A 15,543-nucleotide genomic window follows, 5' to 3' on the forward strand; every position below is an offset into this window, starting at 1 on the left:
CGAAGGAAGTTCAACGTACCGGTATCATGCGAATCCGCAGCAGTCATCCTCCACTGCTTGTCACGCCGTCGATTGCAGTATGTCCGATAGCACGATTATTAACGATGATAATGGTGTACAGCCAATATCTGTTCACTGCTGGACGAAGGCCGCCCCCACATCCTGTCGGTCACGGGGGTTGTTTGACCATACTTCACCGCGCAGGTTGCCAAGGTGGAGCGCCCAGAACCGGGTTCAGCCATCGGTTCCGGCTGGTCCCCGGAGCAGTGCGCTAACCATTGCACCACCGCTCCACCTCGACGGACGGGGGCATACAGCAATTGGGGTGTTTTTCGTGTGTTTTAAACGAAGCGCAAACAACAGGCGAGCGAATTAAATAGTTTTATTCCGATTATTTCGTGATAACGAGATCGCCCCCAATGGTCGTCCCTGCTGCAGTCCACATGCCCCAGCAATGGCACTTGTGTTTATTTACAAGTCGCGTGCAACGCCAGAGGGTCTCTCTCCTCACCCGGGGTCTCTCGTCTCACCCGGGGTCTCTCTCCTCAACCGGGGTCTCTCGTCTCACCCGGGGTCTCTCGTCTCACCCGGGGTCTCTCTCCTCACCCGGCACACCGCGTCCAGTGTACCTCTCTCGCTATGGCCGTGGCTACTACGGTTAGTCATGCGCCACCTATTCCAGTCTGTCAGCGACCCCGAATATACAGGGCGCTTAAAAAAATGTTATGAATTTGCAACAATACGACAAGGAATGTGCCTCCGGGCTCTGGAAACCACCTAGAGAAGAATCCAGGCATGCGTTGACAACGATGGCGAACAAGTGGGAGACTCTCCGACTTTTTGAAGCTATTAATATTACATTTGTTATCACGTTACAGTGTATTATTCGTTCTTTTTCCATAACAAAACGATAGTCCCGTTTCAGCGCTAACATTTTTTTGAAGCACATTCAGCATCTAATTTTACCTTTCACCATGTCCCGCAGCTACACGCACTGCGATCTGCCACGGACTTCGAATGTATTTCCACACGCGGCACACCACATCCAGTATACCTCTCTCGCTGGGGCCGTGGCTCCTACTTCGATTCATCGGCCTACTACTCCACAACTCCTATTAGCACGGTTGGCTACGTGCTGTACGAAAGAAGTTCAACGTACATACGGCACATACATACATACTGCAGAGCGCCGCCAATCTGGGGAGGTATTCCGTTAGAAATTAAGCCCTGCACAGAGACCTCTCCTCCGCAATGAGATCGCCCTGTTAGTTTCACCCATAATAAATACCGACATGCGAACAAATAAAAAAATAATTCGTGTTCAATTATTATTACTACTATTATCATTATTCCCTCGCGTAGGGAGAACTCATCAGTTTATTACGATCCATTTCATGAGCTCGCTTCCCGTATTCTCCGCGTTGCATAGACGGCGCTTGCCCCGCGTGCCAATGCAACGGTTAGGAGTCGCGTGCGTGCGAGTGTGTGTTTGGCGTGTGTGTGTGTGCCTGTGGGGAGCGGTGGCGCAGTGGTTAGCGTGTAGCGCTACGAACCCGACGACCCGAGTTCGATTCACGCTCAGGGCCATCACCAGTGACGATTATCTGAACCGGTCCTGGGCCTCCCCGAGGTCGACTCGGCCTCAAATGAGTACTTGGTGTAGCGGTGTGTAGTAAACATTGCCACTGGGGAGACAAAGGCGGCCAGGCGTGGCGTTAGCCACCCAACCCCTCGTATGCCGTGCCGGCCTTCATAGGTGCTCGCTAACAACACTTGCCCCTGTAGTCTGTTAAGGCTAAACGGGGCATCTATGTCTTTGTGTGTGTGCGCTGGCGCGCATCTGCCAGTCCTCTCAGTCAATTCATGGCACCTGGATCTGTCCCGTGACCGCCTGCCGGCGGGTGTTCAACACTTCACATGGCCTTAAAGTGCACTTAGCCTGGCACAAGCACCCTGGTGACGTCACCGACACTGGCGAATGGCAATTGTTGGCGTGTGTGCGTTAGAACCTTCATTAGGTGCTCTTCATATCACTTGCCCCAACAGTCTGTTAATGCTATATGGGGGATCTTTGTGTTTTTTTTGCGTGTGCCTGTTCGTGTCTCTTAAGTGCGCGCGTGTGTTAGTATCTTGGTTCGTGCGCGCTCGTGTACGTTTGTGCGCTCTGTGAACGCGTGCGTGTGCGTGCGTGTGCGTGAGACCAGATTGACGTGACCGTATTTGGCACCTGGGCGCACGTTTGGCGCGAGCCTCCCGGAGGTCGTCGCGTGAACCCCGAGAATGCCGTGAAACAGTTTCCGAGCGTCGGACGCCTGCGGGCCACGTGCCGCGGAGCGAGCGGAGCAAGCGGAGCTCGCGTCCCGCGTCGCCCCAGTGGCTTTACCCCACCGGCGATGACCAAGCACGGGGAACCACCGGCGAGAGGGGCCGTCACGCCGTCCGCGACGGCCGCGTGGGCACCGGTGCCGTTTTACGTTGTTCAAGGAAGGCGGCATTTTATGCGCCGAGCTTCACCGTCGCCGGCCGCGCTCTTATCCCCACTGCCGGGTGGGAGGCCTCCCCCCGTATCCACCGACACTTCTCACGGCCGTGTGATCGACGGTAACACTCTGGCGTAGCACCTCCACCAGCCAGACCGTCTGTCACGGCCAAGCCGCGTGTTAACTTAAAAGCCAACAGAACGCCGCTAACCTGCGTGCTGGCTCCAACCCAACCGGTCCCCTTCCCGTCCCTCGGTACAATCCCGGGCACGCAAATCCTCTCCACCTTTGGGCTTTTCTTCCATTTGTCCTTTTTGCGGAATAAAGCCCATGGTTTTTCCCAATGAGCCGCACTCGCAAACGCGCAAGCGCGCGTGTCAACCGCGGCACGGCCGACAAAGGCAGCACCGCTCGACGGCAAAGCATCGCGACAATGACGCCCCCCCCCCGCCCCCTCCACCCAGAGGTTCGTTCGGCTTGCATATAACCGCAGTGGCACGCGTAGGGAGACGCGTTCAAAACACACAAAAAAAAACCTCGGGCACGGTGGGAGTTCACGATCCATTCACGGCCAGCGATCGCGCTCGACAAACGGCGGCGAGATGAGAGGCAAGAACCCGTAAACTGCATTGCATTGTGGATGTCGTAATACGGCTTCCTCCTGGCGTTTTCTTTTGCTCTCTCAGTGCAGCGTTCCCTCGTTATTTGCGAGGTCGCCACCCGGCTGTGCGCGAATCGCATCTTGAACTCTGCACGACCGACTGCATCGAGGGACAGATGGAGAAAGAAAGCGATGAGATAAAGTGACGAGTGAGAAAGCGATGTCAAATAAAGTGATGAGAGAGAAAGTGATGAGAGAGAAAGTGATGATAAAGTGATGAGATAAGTTGACCAGAATAAAAAGTGATGAGAAGGATAGATGAGAAAGATACGAGAGAATTTCTGGAAGCCTCATAAGCACCTGCGGACGTTGCGCGTCGTACCATATTACCATAATTCGCGAAAGGCGCTATTCACGAGCATCTCCGGAACCTATCCCTCGCGAATAACTAGGGAACACCGTCGTCAATTCTTGATTATCTGCAGGAAGCATTAAATTCTAAACACGCAGTGTGGCGCAGAGTTAACACTCGTGCCACACAGAAATAACGCTGCTGGGTTTGACTCCTGACTCGGGTTTCCTCCAGGCTCTCAGGCATCCCCCCCCCCATGGCGAAACACGGAACGGTGTTTATCGGCGGTGGCCGAAGATCCCAACGCGGGACCCCCACCCCCCCCCCCCTCCTGAAAACACGAGCGTCTTCGGAGTCGGTGCTCGCACCCGTCTTGTTTCGATTGCATCCCTCCTAAGTGGGCGGGTCGACTCGCCCACGTGTTTGCAGTCACGTGGGCACCGACCCACGAGGCCCTTGGCGAGTGAGAGGGCAGCACCGTGATTAAACTAACGAGGGGGGAGGGGGGGGGGGCATACAAAATAAATGTTCAGTGTTGCTTACCGGCAAGCACCGTTGATAACCTGCAAAACGTGGGAAAATCGATATGCAAAGACAAAGATCGCCCGCCCGTGTAACCATGCATGCCGCTGTGAGCGAGCACCTTTTTAAGGCCGGCCCGGTCGCACGAGCAGGATGGTGCGGCTGGAAAAAACCCCTTAGTCTCAAAACTTAACGCTCGTGCACCACGCCACTGCACCCGGCCGCGACTCATTTCAGGCCGAGTTCACTTAAGGGAAGCCCAAACCGAGTGCTCGAGTCCGACTGGCCGCCAGCGATGGCACCTATTGAGGTGTGTGGCCCCGGGGGAAAAAAAAACATCCCTGGTCGCCTTTGTCTCCTCAGCGTTGGTGTGGTTGTAAACACCGCACTAGGTACTCATTTAAGGCTGAATCGACCTGGAGGGGGGCCCTGGGACCGGTTCAGATATCGCCCGTCACTTAAATTAGCCATGGCCGGTAATTAAACTCGGGTCGCCGGGATTGTAACGCAGTGCGCTAATCACTGCGCCACCGTTCCCTCTGCAAATTCACCGACCACGACGTATTTGTGACAGTCCCTGACCGCATCAGATCACAGGGTTCTGAAGGAAATCTACGTTGTTTCATCGCTGCGCATGTGCGTGTGTGTGGGCATGCGTGCGTGTGTGTGGGCGTGCTTGCGTGTGGGCGTGCGTGCGTGTGTGTGTGTGGGCGTGCGTGCGTGTGTGGGCGGGTGAGTGTGTGCGCGTGCGGGTGAGTGTGTGTGGGCGGGTGAGTGTGTGTGTGAGTGTGTGTGTGGGGAGCGGTGGTATAGCGGTTAGCGCGCCTGCCCTAGGTCGACTCAGCCTCAAATGAGTGTGTGGTGTGTCAACATCGCCACTGGGGAGACAAAGGCGGTCGGGCGTGGTGCTGGCCACCCCCACCCTCGTGTGCAGTGCCGGCCTTCATAGGTGCTCGTAACAGCATTTGTCCCTACAGTCTGTTAAGGCTATATGGGGGATCTTTGTCTTTGTGTGTATGTGTGTGTATGTGTGCGGGCGAGTGCATTGGCCGTGTGTTTTTAGCGGGCCAGTTGTTGCGCTGCGTGGGCCGGGATCGTAGCGCGGCGTGCGACACGGCCAAGGCAAAATGTCCCCCCCCAAACCCCCCTCGCCCCACCCCATAACCTGAACGGGCTGCTGGGGCGAGTGCTGTTGGCGAGCTCCTCCCATACCGACGTTTACACAGCCGCGACAAGGAACTCACGTTTAAGGCCGAGTCGACCTAGAGGAGGGGTCCGTGGCAGTTTCAGATAATCACCGTCGTTATAGGTCATGGCCGGGAATCGAACTCGGGCGACGCCGGCTTCGTAGCGCAGCGCGCCCGCAACTGCGCCTCCGCTCCCCGCGAACGCGCACGCACGTCGCACGCACGTCGAATCAGTCCATCTTTTTGGTCGGCGGTCGGAAGACGGCGGAGGCCGCGCGGAGCGCCGGCTCCAAGGCCCTGGAGGCCACGGTGACGGCCTTGCCGTGCAGCAGGACGAGCGCCGTTTGGTGGAAGAGCGCGCACAGGCGGTACCAGCGGCCATAGAATGGGTCGGACACGGCCGGGCACAGCATGTTGTTGAGATTCACCTGCGTCAGCTGGGGCGGCAGAGGCGCGGACGAGGGAGAGAGACGCCGCAACGTTTCGTTTCGATTTAAAAGCTTTCGTGACTGCGGGGATTCATCTCCTCGGTTCTTTCGGTAAAGTCACCACGTAGAAGGGAGACAAAAAAATAATAAAAAAATTTACTTGTGTTGTGGCCGAAAGGTCGTGAGAATTTTATTTTATTATGTTTTGTTTTTATTATTTTATTTCCATCCCACGTGACTTTACCGAAAGAACCAAGAAGGTGAACGTTTTGTTTGTTTGTGCGTTGAACTGCTTTCGCACCGTGCGTGGCGAACCGCGCTAATCGAAGGTCCCACCGGGACACGCAAACGACAGAGATCCACCGTGCAGCCCGCACGCGCTGTTTGGGGGCACGCGCCGCTGGCGAGCGATTACGAAGGCCGGCACGGTGGCGGCGGTCGGCGCCACCCGCCCGGCCGCTTTTGTCTCCCCAGTGGCGGTGTTTTTACACACCGCACCAGGTACTCATTTGAGGCTGCGTCGCCCTAGGGGAGGGCCCAGGAACGGGTTCAGATATTCGTCGCCGATGTTATTACGATAATGATAATTAATACGGCGTTGTTACCGTCGTTGTTATAACGTCGACTCACCAGAGCGACATGGCCCACGACCGTAGACTAAAAAAATTTCCCCAAAATGGAAACCACCGGGCAAAACAGGAAACCCGGGAGACCCGACACCGCGCTGGCACGAGGCCGCGCTGGCACGAGGCCGTGAAGGCCGCGCTGCGGTCAACCCCTCTCGGGGCGAAGCTCAACATGTCAACAAGGGCAGGGAAGAAGCGGCGGGAGCTCATTGCGTCCCGACGTCCCATTCGGGGACGAAGGGGATTCTCACGCTCTCGCCGGCTCACCAGGGCGAGCGCCTGCAGCACGGTGAAGTGGTAGAAGAAGAGGAGGCCTGTGGCGAGCAGCGCCCACCACGGGTCCCCCAGCGGCTCCGGCGCGTACGCCCCCCCTGCGCACGCACGCGCACGCCGAGGCACGGGAGGTCCCCCGTGGAAGCGTCACAAACCAGAGCCCGTGCCCGAGGGTGCACGCCGAATCGGGTGGGCGACTGCCCAGGGCCCTGCGCTTTGGGGGGGGGGGGGGTGCCCGCGCTTCGACGTCATGGCGTCAGATGTCGTGTCTCCCCGGTGTACCATTCCGGCCTTCATAGGTGCTCGCTAATTACACTTTCCGCAATAGTCTTAAGGCTATACAGGGGATCTTTTTATTTGTATGTGTGTGTGTGCATGGGCAATTAATGTTGGTAAAATTGCAGATGTAAGTAACACTGCTTTACAGAAGATGATTCTATAGGGATCCTCTGCTTATCCAGTCCGGCCTTCCACGTTTACCGATTGAGCCCTATCCCTTACTCCAACTCACACCCGCAACACACGCGGAATGATCAGTCACCATCATCATCTAAGCTGGCGAGTAATTTATATCAATCTTCATACTCTGGCTTCATCAGGATTATTAATACTGTTAGCATCATCTCTGTGGCAGAGTCATCATCATCAATCAACTTCGTCATCATCATCATCATTATCTTGGGTTGTGGCACCCGTCCCGGTTTTGACCTGGTACATTCTCGGACGTGGCACCTGTGTTCGGGCGGCAGCAGGACTCACTCCGTACGGAGATCTGGCACCGGTTTTGCTGCGTCCAACTCTTACAGGAGATCGTGTGCTGAGAAATATGTCCAGGTTTGGGTCTACAGTGGAATAAGTGGCAACCCTCTCATCATAATCAGCAGCAGCAGTAGCAGCAGCAGCAGCAGCACAATCGGCAATCTGAAACTCTACGCAGGGATCAGTTTTGGACCCAATTTTGATGGCGTTAGGAGATTTTTACCATTTGAACATTTTTTATTTATTTTACCAAATAAGGCCTACCGAGCTATATAGCTCTTTTCCGGAAGCTCAACAAAGTGGTTTATCATCGTTTGGAAATTTACAGCAGCCCAAATAAATGCGTGTTGTTGTTTCTAAACGCGGAGGGAAAAACCGGACGACCCGGAGAAGAATCCACGCGACCACGGGGCGAGAGAACAAGCAAACTCCAAATATACAGCAGCAGGCGTCAGCGTCGAGATCGTACCCACGACCTCCTGCGTACCAGGCGAGGGAGTTAACATCTCACCGCCGTGCCACCCAGATAGCAGTAGGTGGGCGCACTATGTCCTGTGCTGCCGTGTAACTAAAAAAATCATCGTTTCCCGGGCCTGGTTTGCATGTATCTAGGACAAAATGCTTGACGCAAAAATAGATTTGGCTGGATGAAACCGTGTGGCTAATACGGGATTACGAGATTGGGATGAGCGTGGGAATGCATTTGCGTGTGGACACACGTCTCTCTGCACCACGGCATTGTGTGCTTATTTATAAAATCTCTTCCCGGCTTATTTATCAAATAAGCCGGGAAGAGATTTTTGCGAAGTCTCAAGACACTCATGAGATAATTAACCCTTTCCTGTTCCGATGACGTACGCGTACATCATCAATTTGTGCTTCCGATTCTGTTCCGATGACGTGTGTACGTGTACCTGGTACACGTCTACCTGGTATACGTGTACAGGTCATCGAAACTGGAAGAAAAACTAAAATAAAATAACATCATCGGTACCGAGGATCCCACAAGGCCATGTGTGGGAGGGCGTGTGGCACAGTTTGGCGCCATCTATCGTAGAGTGCGGTCGTGTCGGTACAGTTCTCTGCAGGGAGTACAATGTATATAGCCTTAACAGAGTGTTGGGGCAAGTGCTGAAGAGCAGGTAATTTTTCTTTGAATGACAGTGCAAGTAACTCAATTAGGAAACACGCAGGACCCTCCTGCCAGACTCAGCGAGGCCTCCCTGTGGGTGTGAGCGACCGCAACTGTAACGACAATCGTGCTGCGGGTTAGGGGACGACGGTCGCCGTGCGCCACTCACCTCCCGAGCGAAGCAGATAGAGGGGCACGATGTACATCATGATGTGCTGGATGTAGTAGATCTCCGTCTCAAACGGCAGCTGCAGATAATAACAACGAGAAAAAAAACATCACGCTAAACGCACAGATTCTGGAATCACTTTCCTTTGTGCGCTCCGTCCTTCGGAAGTATTTAAATCGGCAGTACGGAAGACGGAAAGACGCGGCTGTCAGGGCACAAAAACCACGTTTGCCTCTTTGCAAAACTCTCGTCATATTTACTCTGGTACGTGTCTCCAAGTTTTTTTGTTGGGGCAACCCTTTTGTCATTGTGGCCGGTTCTCTCTCTTGAGCGAGTTCCCCGATATATCGACGCAACTTTGTACCCAAGCTTGTCTCGCTTTGAAGTCTTTTTGCCGAGAGTCATCGCGACAGCCAGTTGCAAAGCGTGACAAAATAATAAGAATAATAATAATAATGTAAAGGAACCACGAAGGGAATAAAAACTGGTAATAAGTTGAGAAAAGTGTCGCCCTCGTGTTAAAAACGTAACATTACCCAACTTGTTGCCTGCACGGCAACACAAAAGTGGATTTATTTTGAGCGTCTCAATGTGAAAATACGGCGAGTGGCGCCGCACCGCATCGCACGCGCGGGAGGAAGGTGCCTCGGTTTAATCCAACAAGCCCGCGCGCCGGTGCGGTGAGAGTCATCGTGTGCCGGTCGCTGACCCCAATTTGGAAACAAAAATTGAGCAAACCGCAACCCGAGATGAACGCGGCTGCCCGCTCCGAGTGTCGACGGATCATTAAAAAAAATGAATCTTCACATTCATCAACAACACCGTGGTGACCCTAAAGGGGTAAATATATATAAATATATATAATAACCCATAAATATGCGATTATAGAGCATCAATGTGCCGTGAAGGAGAATTGCCCAAAACATCACCTATCATATATGCTAATTGATTATTTTAAAGTTTGGCTGGCTGGTGCACCACTGCCAAAGCAGCAGCAGCAGCAGCACCACTAGAGGTCATTTTAATGTAAATGTAGTGGATTAACAGGCACATACAGGGGGGGATGGTAAAGACGCGCGAGTTATGGACGGTGGGGTTACGTCGGGCCGGCCAGGTCTGGTGGCGGAAAACTGTGCGGTAATGACGGGCCAATTAAGCTGGGGAGCGATGTACGGCTGTGATTGGCTGGGGTTGTCAAGGGCGAGGTGGCGCCGGAATGTCTGGGAATAGAGGGGGCCAAGTAACAGGTGCGGGGGGACGCGGGGCGTCGGTGGCACGCGGCCTAATTAATTGGTTGGTAATGAGAACGGGGATATACTCGGGAGACGGGAAGAACGAGGGGAGTTGTTGTCGCTGGGACTGGAACGAAGCAGGTCGGGGAGAAACGGAGCGAAGACATAGGAGACAGAACAGGCTAGCAGTAGAGTAGAGGCAAGCAGAGACAAGCACATACAACCAGAGACAACCAGAGACAGCCGAGACAACCAGAGACAGCCGAGACAAGCAGAGAGAGACAGAGACAAGTAGAGAGAGACAGAGACAAGTAGAGAGAAGCAGAGACAACCAGAGACAGCCGAGACAACCAGAGAAGCAGAGACAAGCAGAGAGAGACAGAGACAAGTAGAGAGAAGCAGAGACAACCAGAGACAGCCGAGACAACCAGAGACAGCCGAGACAACCAGAGACAGCCGAGACAAGCAGAGAGAGACAGAGACAAGTAGAGAGAAGCAGAGACAACCAGAGACAGCCGAGACAACCAGAGAAGCAGAGACAACCAGAGACGGCCGAGACAAGCAGAGAGGGACAGAGAGAGACAGAGAGAAGCAGAGACAACCAGAGACAGCCGAGACAACCAGAGAAGCAGAGACAACCAGAGACAGCCGAGACAAGCAGAGAGAGACAGAGACAGAGAGAAGCAGAGACAAGCAGAGACAAGAGAGAGACACAGAGGGACAGAGACAGCGGGAGAGGGATCGAGGTACAGCGTGAGACAGAGACAGAGAGGGACCGAGACAACGGGAGAGAGACAGAGATACGGCGTGAGACGGAGAGAGGGACAGAGACAGCGGGAGAGAGACAGAGAGGGACAGAGACAGTGGGAGAGAGACAGAGATACAGCGTGAGACAGAGAGACAGAGACAGGGATACAGCGTGAGACAGAGAGACAGAGACAGGGATACAGCGTGAGACAGAGAGACAGAGACAGGGATACAGCATGAGACAGAGACAGGGATACAGCGTGAGACAGAGACAGGGATACAGCGTGAGACAGAGAGACAGAGACAGGGATACAGCGTGAGACAGAGACGGAGAGAGACGGAGACAGCGGGAGAGAGACGGATACAACGTGGGACAGAGACAGAGAGAGACAGCGGGAGAGAGACGGAGATACAGCGGGAGACAGAGACAGCGAGCGACAGAGAGAGACGGAGACGGCGAGCGACGGAGAGAGACAGAGACAGCGAGTGATGGAGAGAGATAAAGACAGCGAGTGATGGAGAGAGACAGGGACTACGCAGAGGGACAGTGAGGGATAGGGGAGGAAGCGGAGTGAGCGAGACGGACGGAGTGCGGCGAGCGAGCTGCGGCTAAGCGGAATGACGGAGTCACAGACGTAATGTGAAGAGTTGTAATAAAAGTGGTGTCGGAGAAAACAAGAAAGTTGTCTGCGTCAAGTCGACCACTACATAAACACAAGGGTAGCCAGGTCTCCTTTGGCTAGGACAGGAGACACGAATTCTCATTGCGCCTTTACCATCTCTTAAATTGTATGTATATTCCGTTCATATTTTTCAACAACAACGTAACGGAGGGGAACCAAAAAAACCCCCAAGAAGCACAGAGTGGACGTGATGAAGGTGCCCCCCCCCCCCCCGCTAAACCCATGGAACCACCTTGACAGGAGGACTACAGTCTGGCAGTCCTGGGCCTATCCTGCCCACATCGAATAACATTGACACCAGGCTAAACGAAGTGGGCTTATCATCACGTGGAAATTTATGGCAGCCAAATACGCTGAACATGTGATGTCGATTCTGAACGGGGAGGGAAAACCCCGAGGACCCAGAGAAAAATCCATGCGACCCACGGCGAGAGAGACACCACAAACTCCAAATATACAGCAGCAGGCGTCAGGGTCGGGATCGAACCTACGACCCCCTGCGTACCAGGCGAGGTAGTTAACATCTCCAAGTCACCATGATGATGATGATGAGACAGACACCACAAACTCCAAATATACAGCAGCAGGCGTCAGGGTCGGGATCGAACCCACGACCTCCTGTGTACCAGGCGAGGTAGTTAACATCTCCAAGCCACCGTGATGATGATGATGAGAGAGAGACACCACAAACTCCAAATATACAACAGCAGGTGTCAGGGTCGGGATTGAACCCACGACCTCCTGCGTACCAGGCGAGGTAGTTAACATCTCGTCACCGTGGCACCCGTACTTTTCTTATGCTGTTCGTTGCGCACGGTCGCACTTTATTTTCACGAGCAAATGCAATGTACTCTGCTCAAGCTGGTGTTAGCCGCTGAGGGCGCGTGATGGGTTGATTTTCTCATTCCGGTTTGCTCTGTGCCCTCCGGTACCGTTCCCGTTTCCGCTGTAATGTGCACCGATGCACTACTTTATTGAGGTGGCCAATACCACGCCTGCCCGCCCGCCCGCCCGCCTTTGTCTCCCCAGTGGTGATGTTTAAACACCGCACCAGGTACTCATTTGAGGCCGAGTTGACCTCGAAGAGACCCATGACAGGTTCAGATAATGGTCACCGGTGTTCGTGGCCGTGAGCGGGCATCGAACTCTGGTCGCCGGGTTCGTAGCGCAGCGTAGCGCTAACCGCTACACCACCAATGTTGGCACGGAAATTCGAGGTTTATTGGCCCTGCCACCCCACTGTCGCCCGCAACACAAAGCAAAAAAAACATTCCTTTTGGTTTAACCTTGAGATTGACCTTAGGAACCCCTCCCCCATATACATGTTCAGTAATTGACTGCTTGTGTTGTGGTTATTGCAAACATGATCCCTTGTATAAAGGTGTCAGTTTTTGTGCCAGCTAAAAGGGTAAAAACCTATTACTATGTTCAGTAATGTTTTCACATCAAACTCAATCACAACACTCCGGCAGTGGCCGCTTGAACCTCTGCAGCATCAGCCGCCGCGGCACCATCTTGCCAAAAGACGATCTTCTCCCTGGAGGCCAACGATTTCTCCTGCCGTAGCTGCCACCAACGCTGCCGCCCCGCTAGGTGGCCACACTCATCAACATTACGAACGGAGGAGGACCGAGCGTGCCGCCGTCGGGCTGCTGGCTGGCTTGCTGCAAGTCTCACCGTCATCACCCCCCCCCCCACCCCCGTGACGAGAGGGTCACACAACGTCGCCACGTGTTTGGTTGTCCGCGGAACCGAACTGTTCATATTTCTGTTCATATTTCACACTCGCCCTCTCCGAGCCGCGCGCGTGCATGCCACGATCGTTGCGAATGCCGTAGTCGAGCTCCGTTTAAGTTCTGGGGCTGGCCGACACGGTTTTACAAGCGTCTGTGACGGGATCTTTCTGATGTCTGACGCACGGTTTGCGCCTGTATTTAAGAGCCGTTCATTGTTTGCAGCAAGTTGTGGCGTGCGATTTGTGTAAACCAATTGTTATTTTGTGCACAGTCCCACCGCCCTGCGACGTCGTCAAACCGGGGCTGTGGACATCCTCATAACAGGCCCAGCTCAATGGGGCCTCGCCAGCTGAATTAATAGAGCCTCAGTCTATGAATCTCTATGCAACTCCATGGATTTCTATGCAACTCTGTGGATCTCCATGTATCTTTATGTATCTCCATGTAACTCTGTGGATCTCTATGCAACTCTGTGGATCTCCATGTATGTTTATGTATCTACATGTAACTCTGTGGATCTCTATGCAACTCTGTGGATCTCCATGTATGTTTATGTATCTCCATGTAACTCTGTGGATCTCTATGCAACTCTGTGGATCTCCATGTATGTTTATGTATCTCCATGTAACTCTGTGGATCTCTATGCAACTCTGTGGATCTCCATGTATGTTTATGTATCTCCATGTAACTCTGTGGATCTCTATGCATCTTTATGGATCTATTTGCAACTCTGTGGATCTCCATGTATCTTTATGTATCTCTATGTAACTGTGGATCTCTATGTATCTTAATGGATCTCCATGTAACTGTGTGGTCTGTAGCCAGGGACGAAGCCAGGATTTTCAGCCCGGGGTGACATTCAACAAATATTAATTTCAAGAATGATTGAATGAGAAATCGGCTGTACCCCACGCCATCGGCTGGCGACACACTCTGACGATGCAGTTGCACGGAGTCCGCCAGACCGAGTGTCGTACACTTATACGCAGAATGTTTCAGATTTTCGATTTTTTATTTTTTTCGGGGGTGACAATTGTCTACCCTGTCACCCCCCTGGCTCCGCCCCTGTCTGTAGCCGCCTCCACTGCCAATGGTCCTGGGCTGTGGCCCATCCCTTCTAACGGAGCTGCTTGGCTCGAAGAGGCCTCACCGACTGAGATCACAGAGCCCGAGTTCGAGTCCCACCGCAGGGTCCCGTGTCCGCCGTCGCTGCTCACTCACCAGGCGCGTGTTGACCACGGGGAAGAGCAGCGCCAGGATCGCCCCGTTCAGCATGTGCAGGTGCAGTCTGCACCCGCCGGGACAAAAGCACAAAGATCCCCCGAGGCTCCACCGCATGCACTTTGGCCAGGAGACGACACAGACGCCGGGTCCTCTTAGGGCATCCGGAACAGCCTATCGTTTGGTGTTTTTTCCCACGCCGTTTGGTAGTTTAATGGTGGAGGGATCACCAGGCCCCTCGCACCCAACCGGCGTCTTCCCACACGAGCCATCGCGGTGGCCACAAGCGCCACGCCGCGAGGGTGAAACAGGCGATCAGCATCGGCCTCGCAGCCTCTCTCCCAATGGCGATGATCGCACCACACACCCCGGCGTCGTCATTTGACGGCGCCGAGGTGGGCTGTTGTTTTGCCAGACGACACACGAGCCTGTCACAGACTGTTGGGGCAAGTTCTGTTAGCGAACGCCTATTAAGGCTGGCACGGCAAACGAGGGGGTGGGTGGCCAGCACCACGCCCGGCCGCCTTTGTCTCTCCAGCAGCGCTGATGTTTACACACCGCACCAGGTACTCGTTTAAGGTCGAGTCGACCTAGGTGAGGCCCAGGATCGGTACAGTTATTAGTAACCGATGTCTGCTGCGATCGGTAATTGAGCTTAGGTCGGCATGTTTCGTAGCGCAGTGCGCTAACTTATGCGCCAATGACCCTCCCCCCACACACACACGCGCACACACGCGCACAAATACATGCATGCATGCAACACATGAACACACACGCATTCCTCCCCCCAGGGTGCACGCAAAACATGATCTCATCCACATGCACGAATGCTCGCACACTCTCGCACTCACACACTGCAACATGCACAAAGCAATCCCTTCACTACAAGAAGCAGAATGAAAGTGTGGGGGTGTGTGTGCGCATGCTCGTTTGTCAGATGTGTTGGATGGGTGTTTGTGTGATGGTGGCGGCGATGGAGTGCGCGTGTGTGCGTGTCTCTGTGTGTGAAATGGAATTAAAGCGGCCGGGCGCGGTGTTGGCCACCCACCCCCTCATGTGCCGTGCCGGCCTTTATAGGTGCTACGTGAACAGCACTTGCCCCAACAGCCTGTTACAGGCTACACGGGGGATCTTTGTCTCTGAAGTGGAATTAAACAAAGCAGCATTGTCCTCTGCCATTATTTCAACAAAACAAAATGTATGAAGGGCTCCTTTGTGCTTGACTGGGATTTCCCTTGGCTTTCGAGACAACGCGCTTGGAATGCCTTCATCAGTCATTAACGCCTGCCAGGACCACTTACGCGTGAAAGAATGCCCCCCCCCAAAAAAAAAACAGCCTCGACCAAGCTCCACAACCTGCCCGACTCCCACTTCATTAACGCCGATGTCATTCCG

General features: G+C 54.0%; 1 protein-coding gene across 1 annotated transcript in view; it reads right to left on the reverse strand.

Moving 5' to 3' along the window:
* Positions 1-365: 365 nt before the first annotated feature.
* Positions 366-15,543, reverse strand: part of TMEM164 (transmembrane protein 164) — a 36,504-nt gene continuing 21,326 nt past the window's right edge. The window contains exons 3-6 of the mRNA XM_032971852.2: positions 14,149-14,215; positions 8,530-8,608; positions 6,464-6,567; positions 366-5,579 (exon numbers count right to left, since the gene is read on the reverse strand). Of these exons, the coding sequence (XP_032827743.2) occupies positions 5,373-5,579; positions 6,464-6,567; positions 8,530-8,608; positions 14,149-14,215 (457 nt within the window). The 3' untranslated portion in view covers positions 366-5,372. The remainder of the gene's footprint in view (positions 5,580-6,463; positions 6,568-8,529; positions 8,609-14,148; positions 14,216-15,543) is intronic.

Source organism: Petromyzon marinus, chromosome 47 (assembly GCF_048934315.1).
Source record: "Petromyzon marinus isolate PM22_M1 ecotype Great Lakes invasive population chromosome 47, UKy_Petmar_22M1.pri1.0, whole genome shotgun sequence".
Taxonomy (NCBI): Eukaryota; Metazoa; Chordata; class Hyperoartia; order Petromyzontiformes; family Petromyzontidae; genus Petromyzon; species Petromyzon marinus.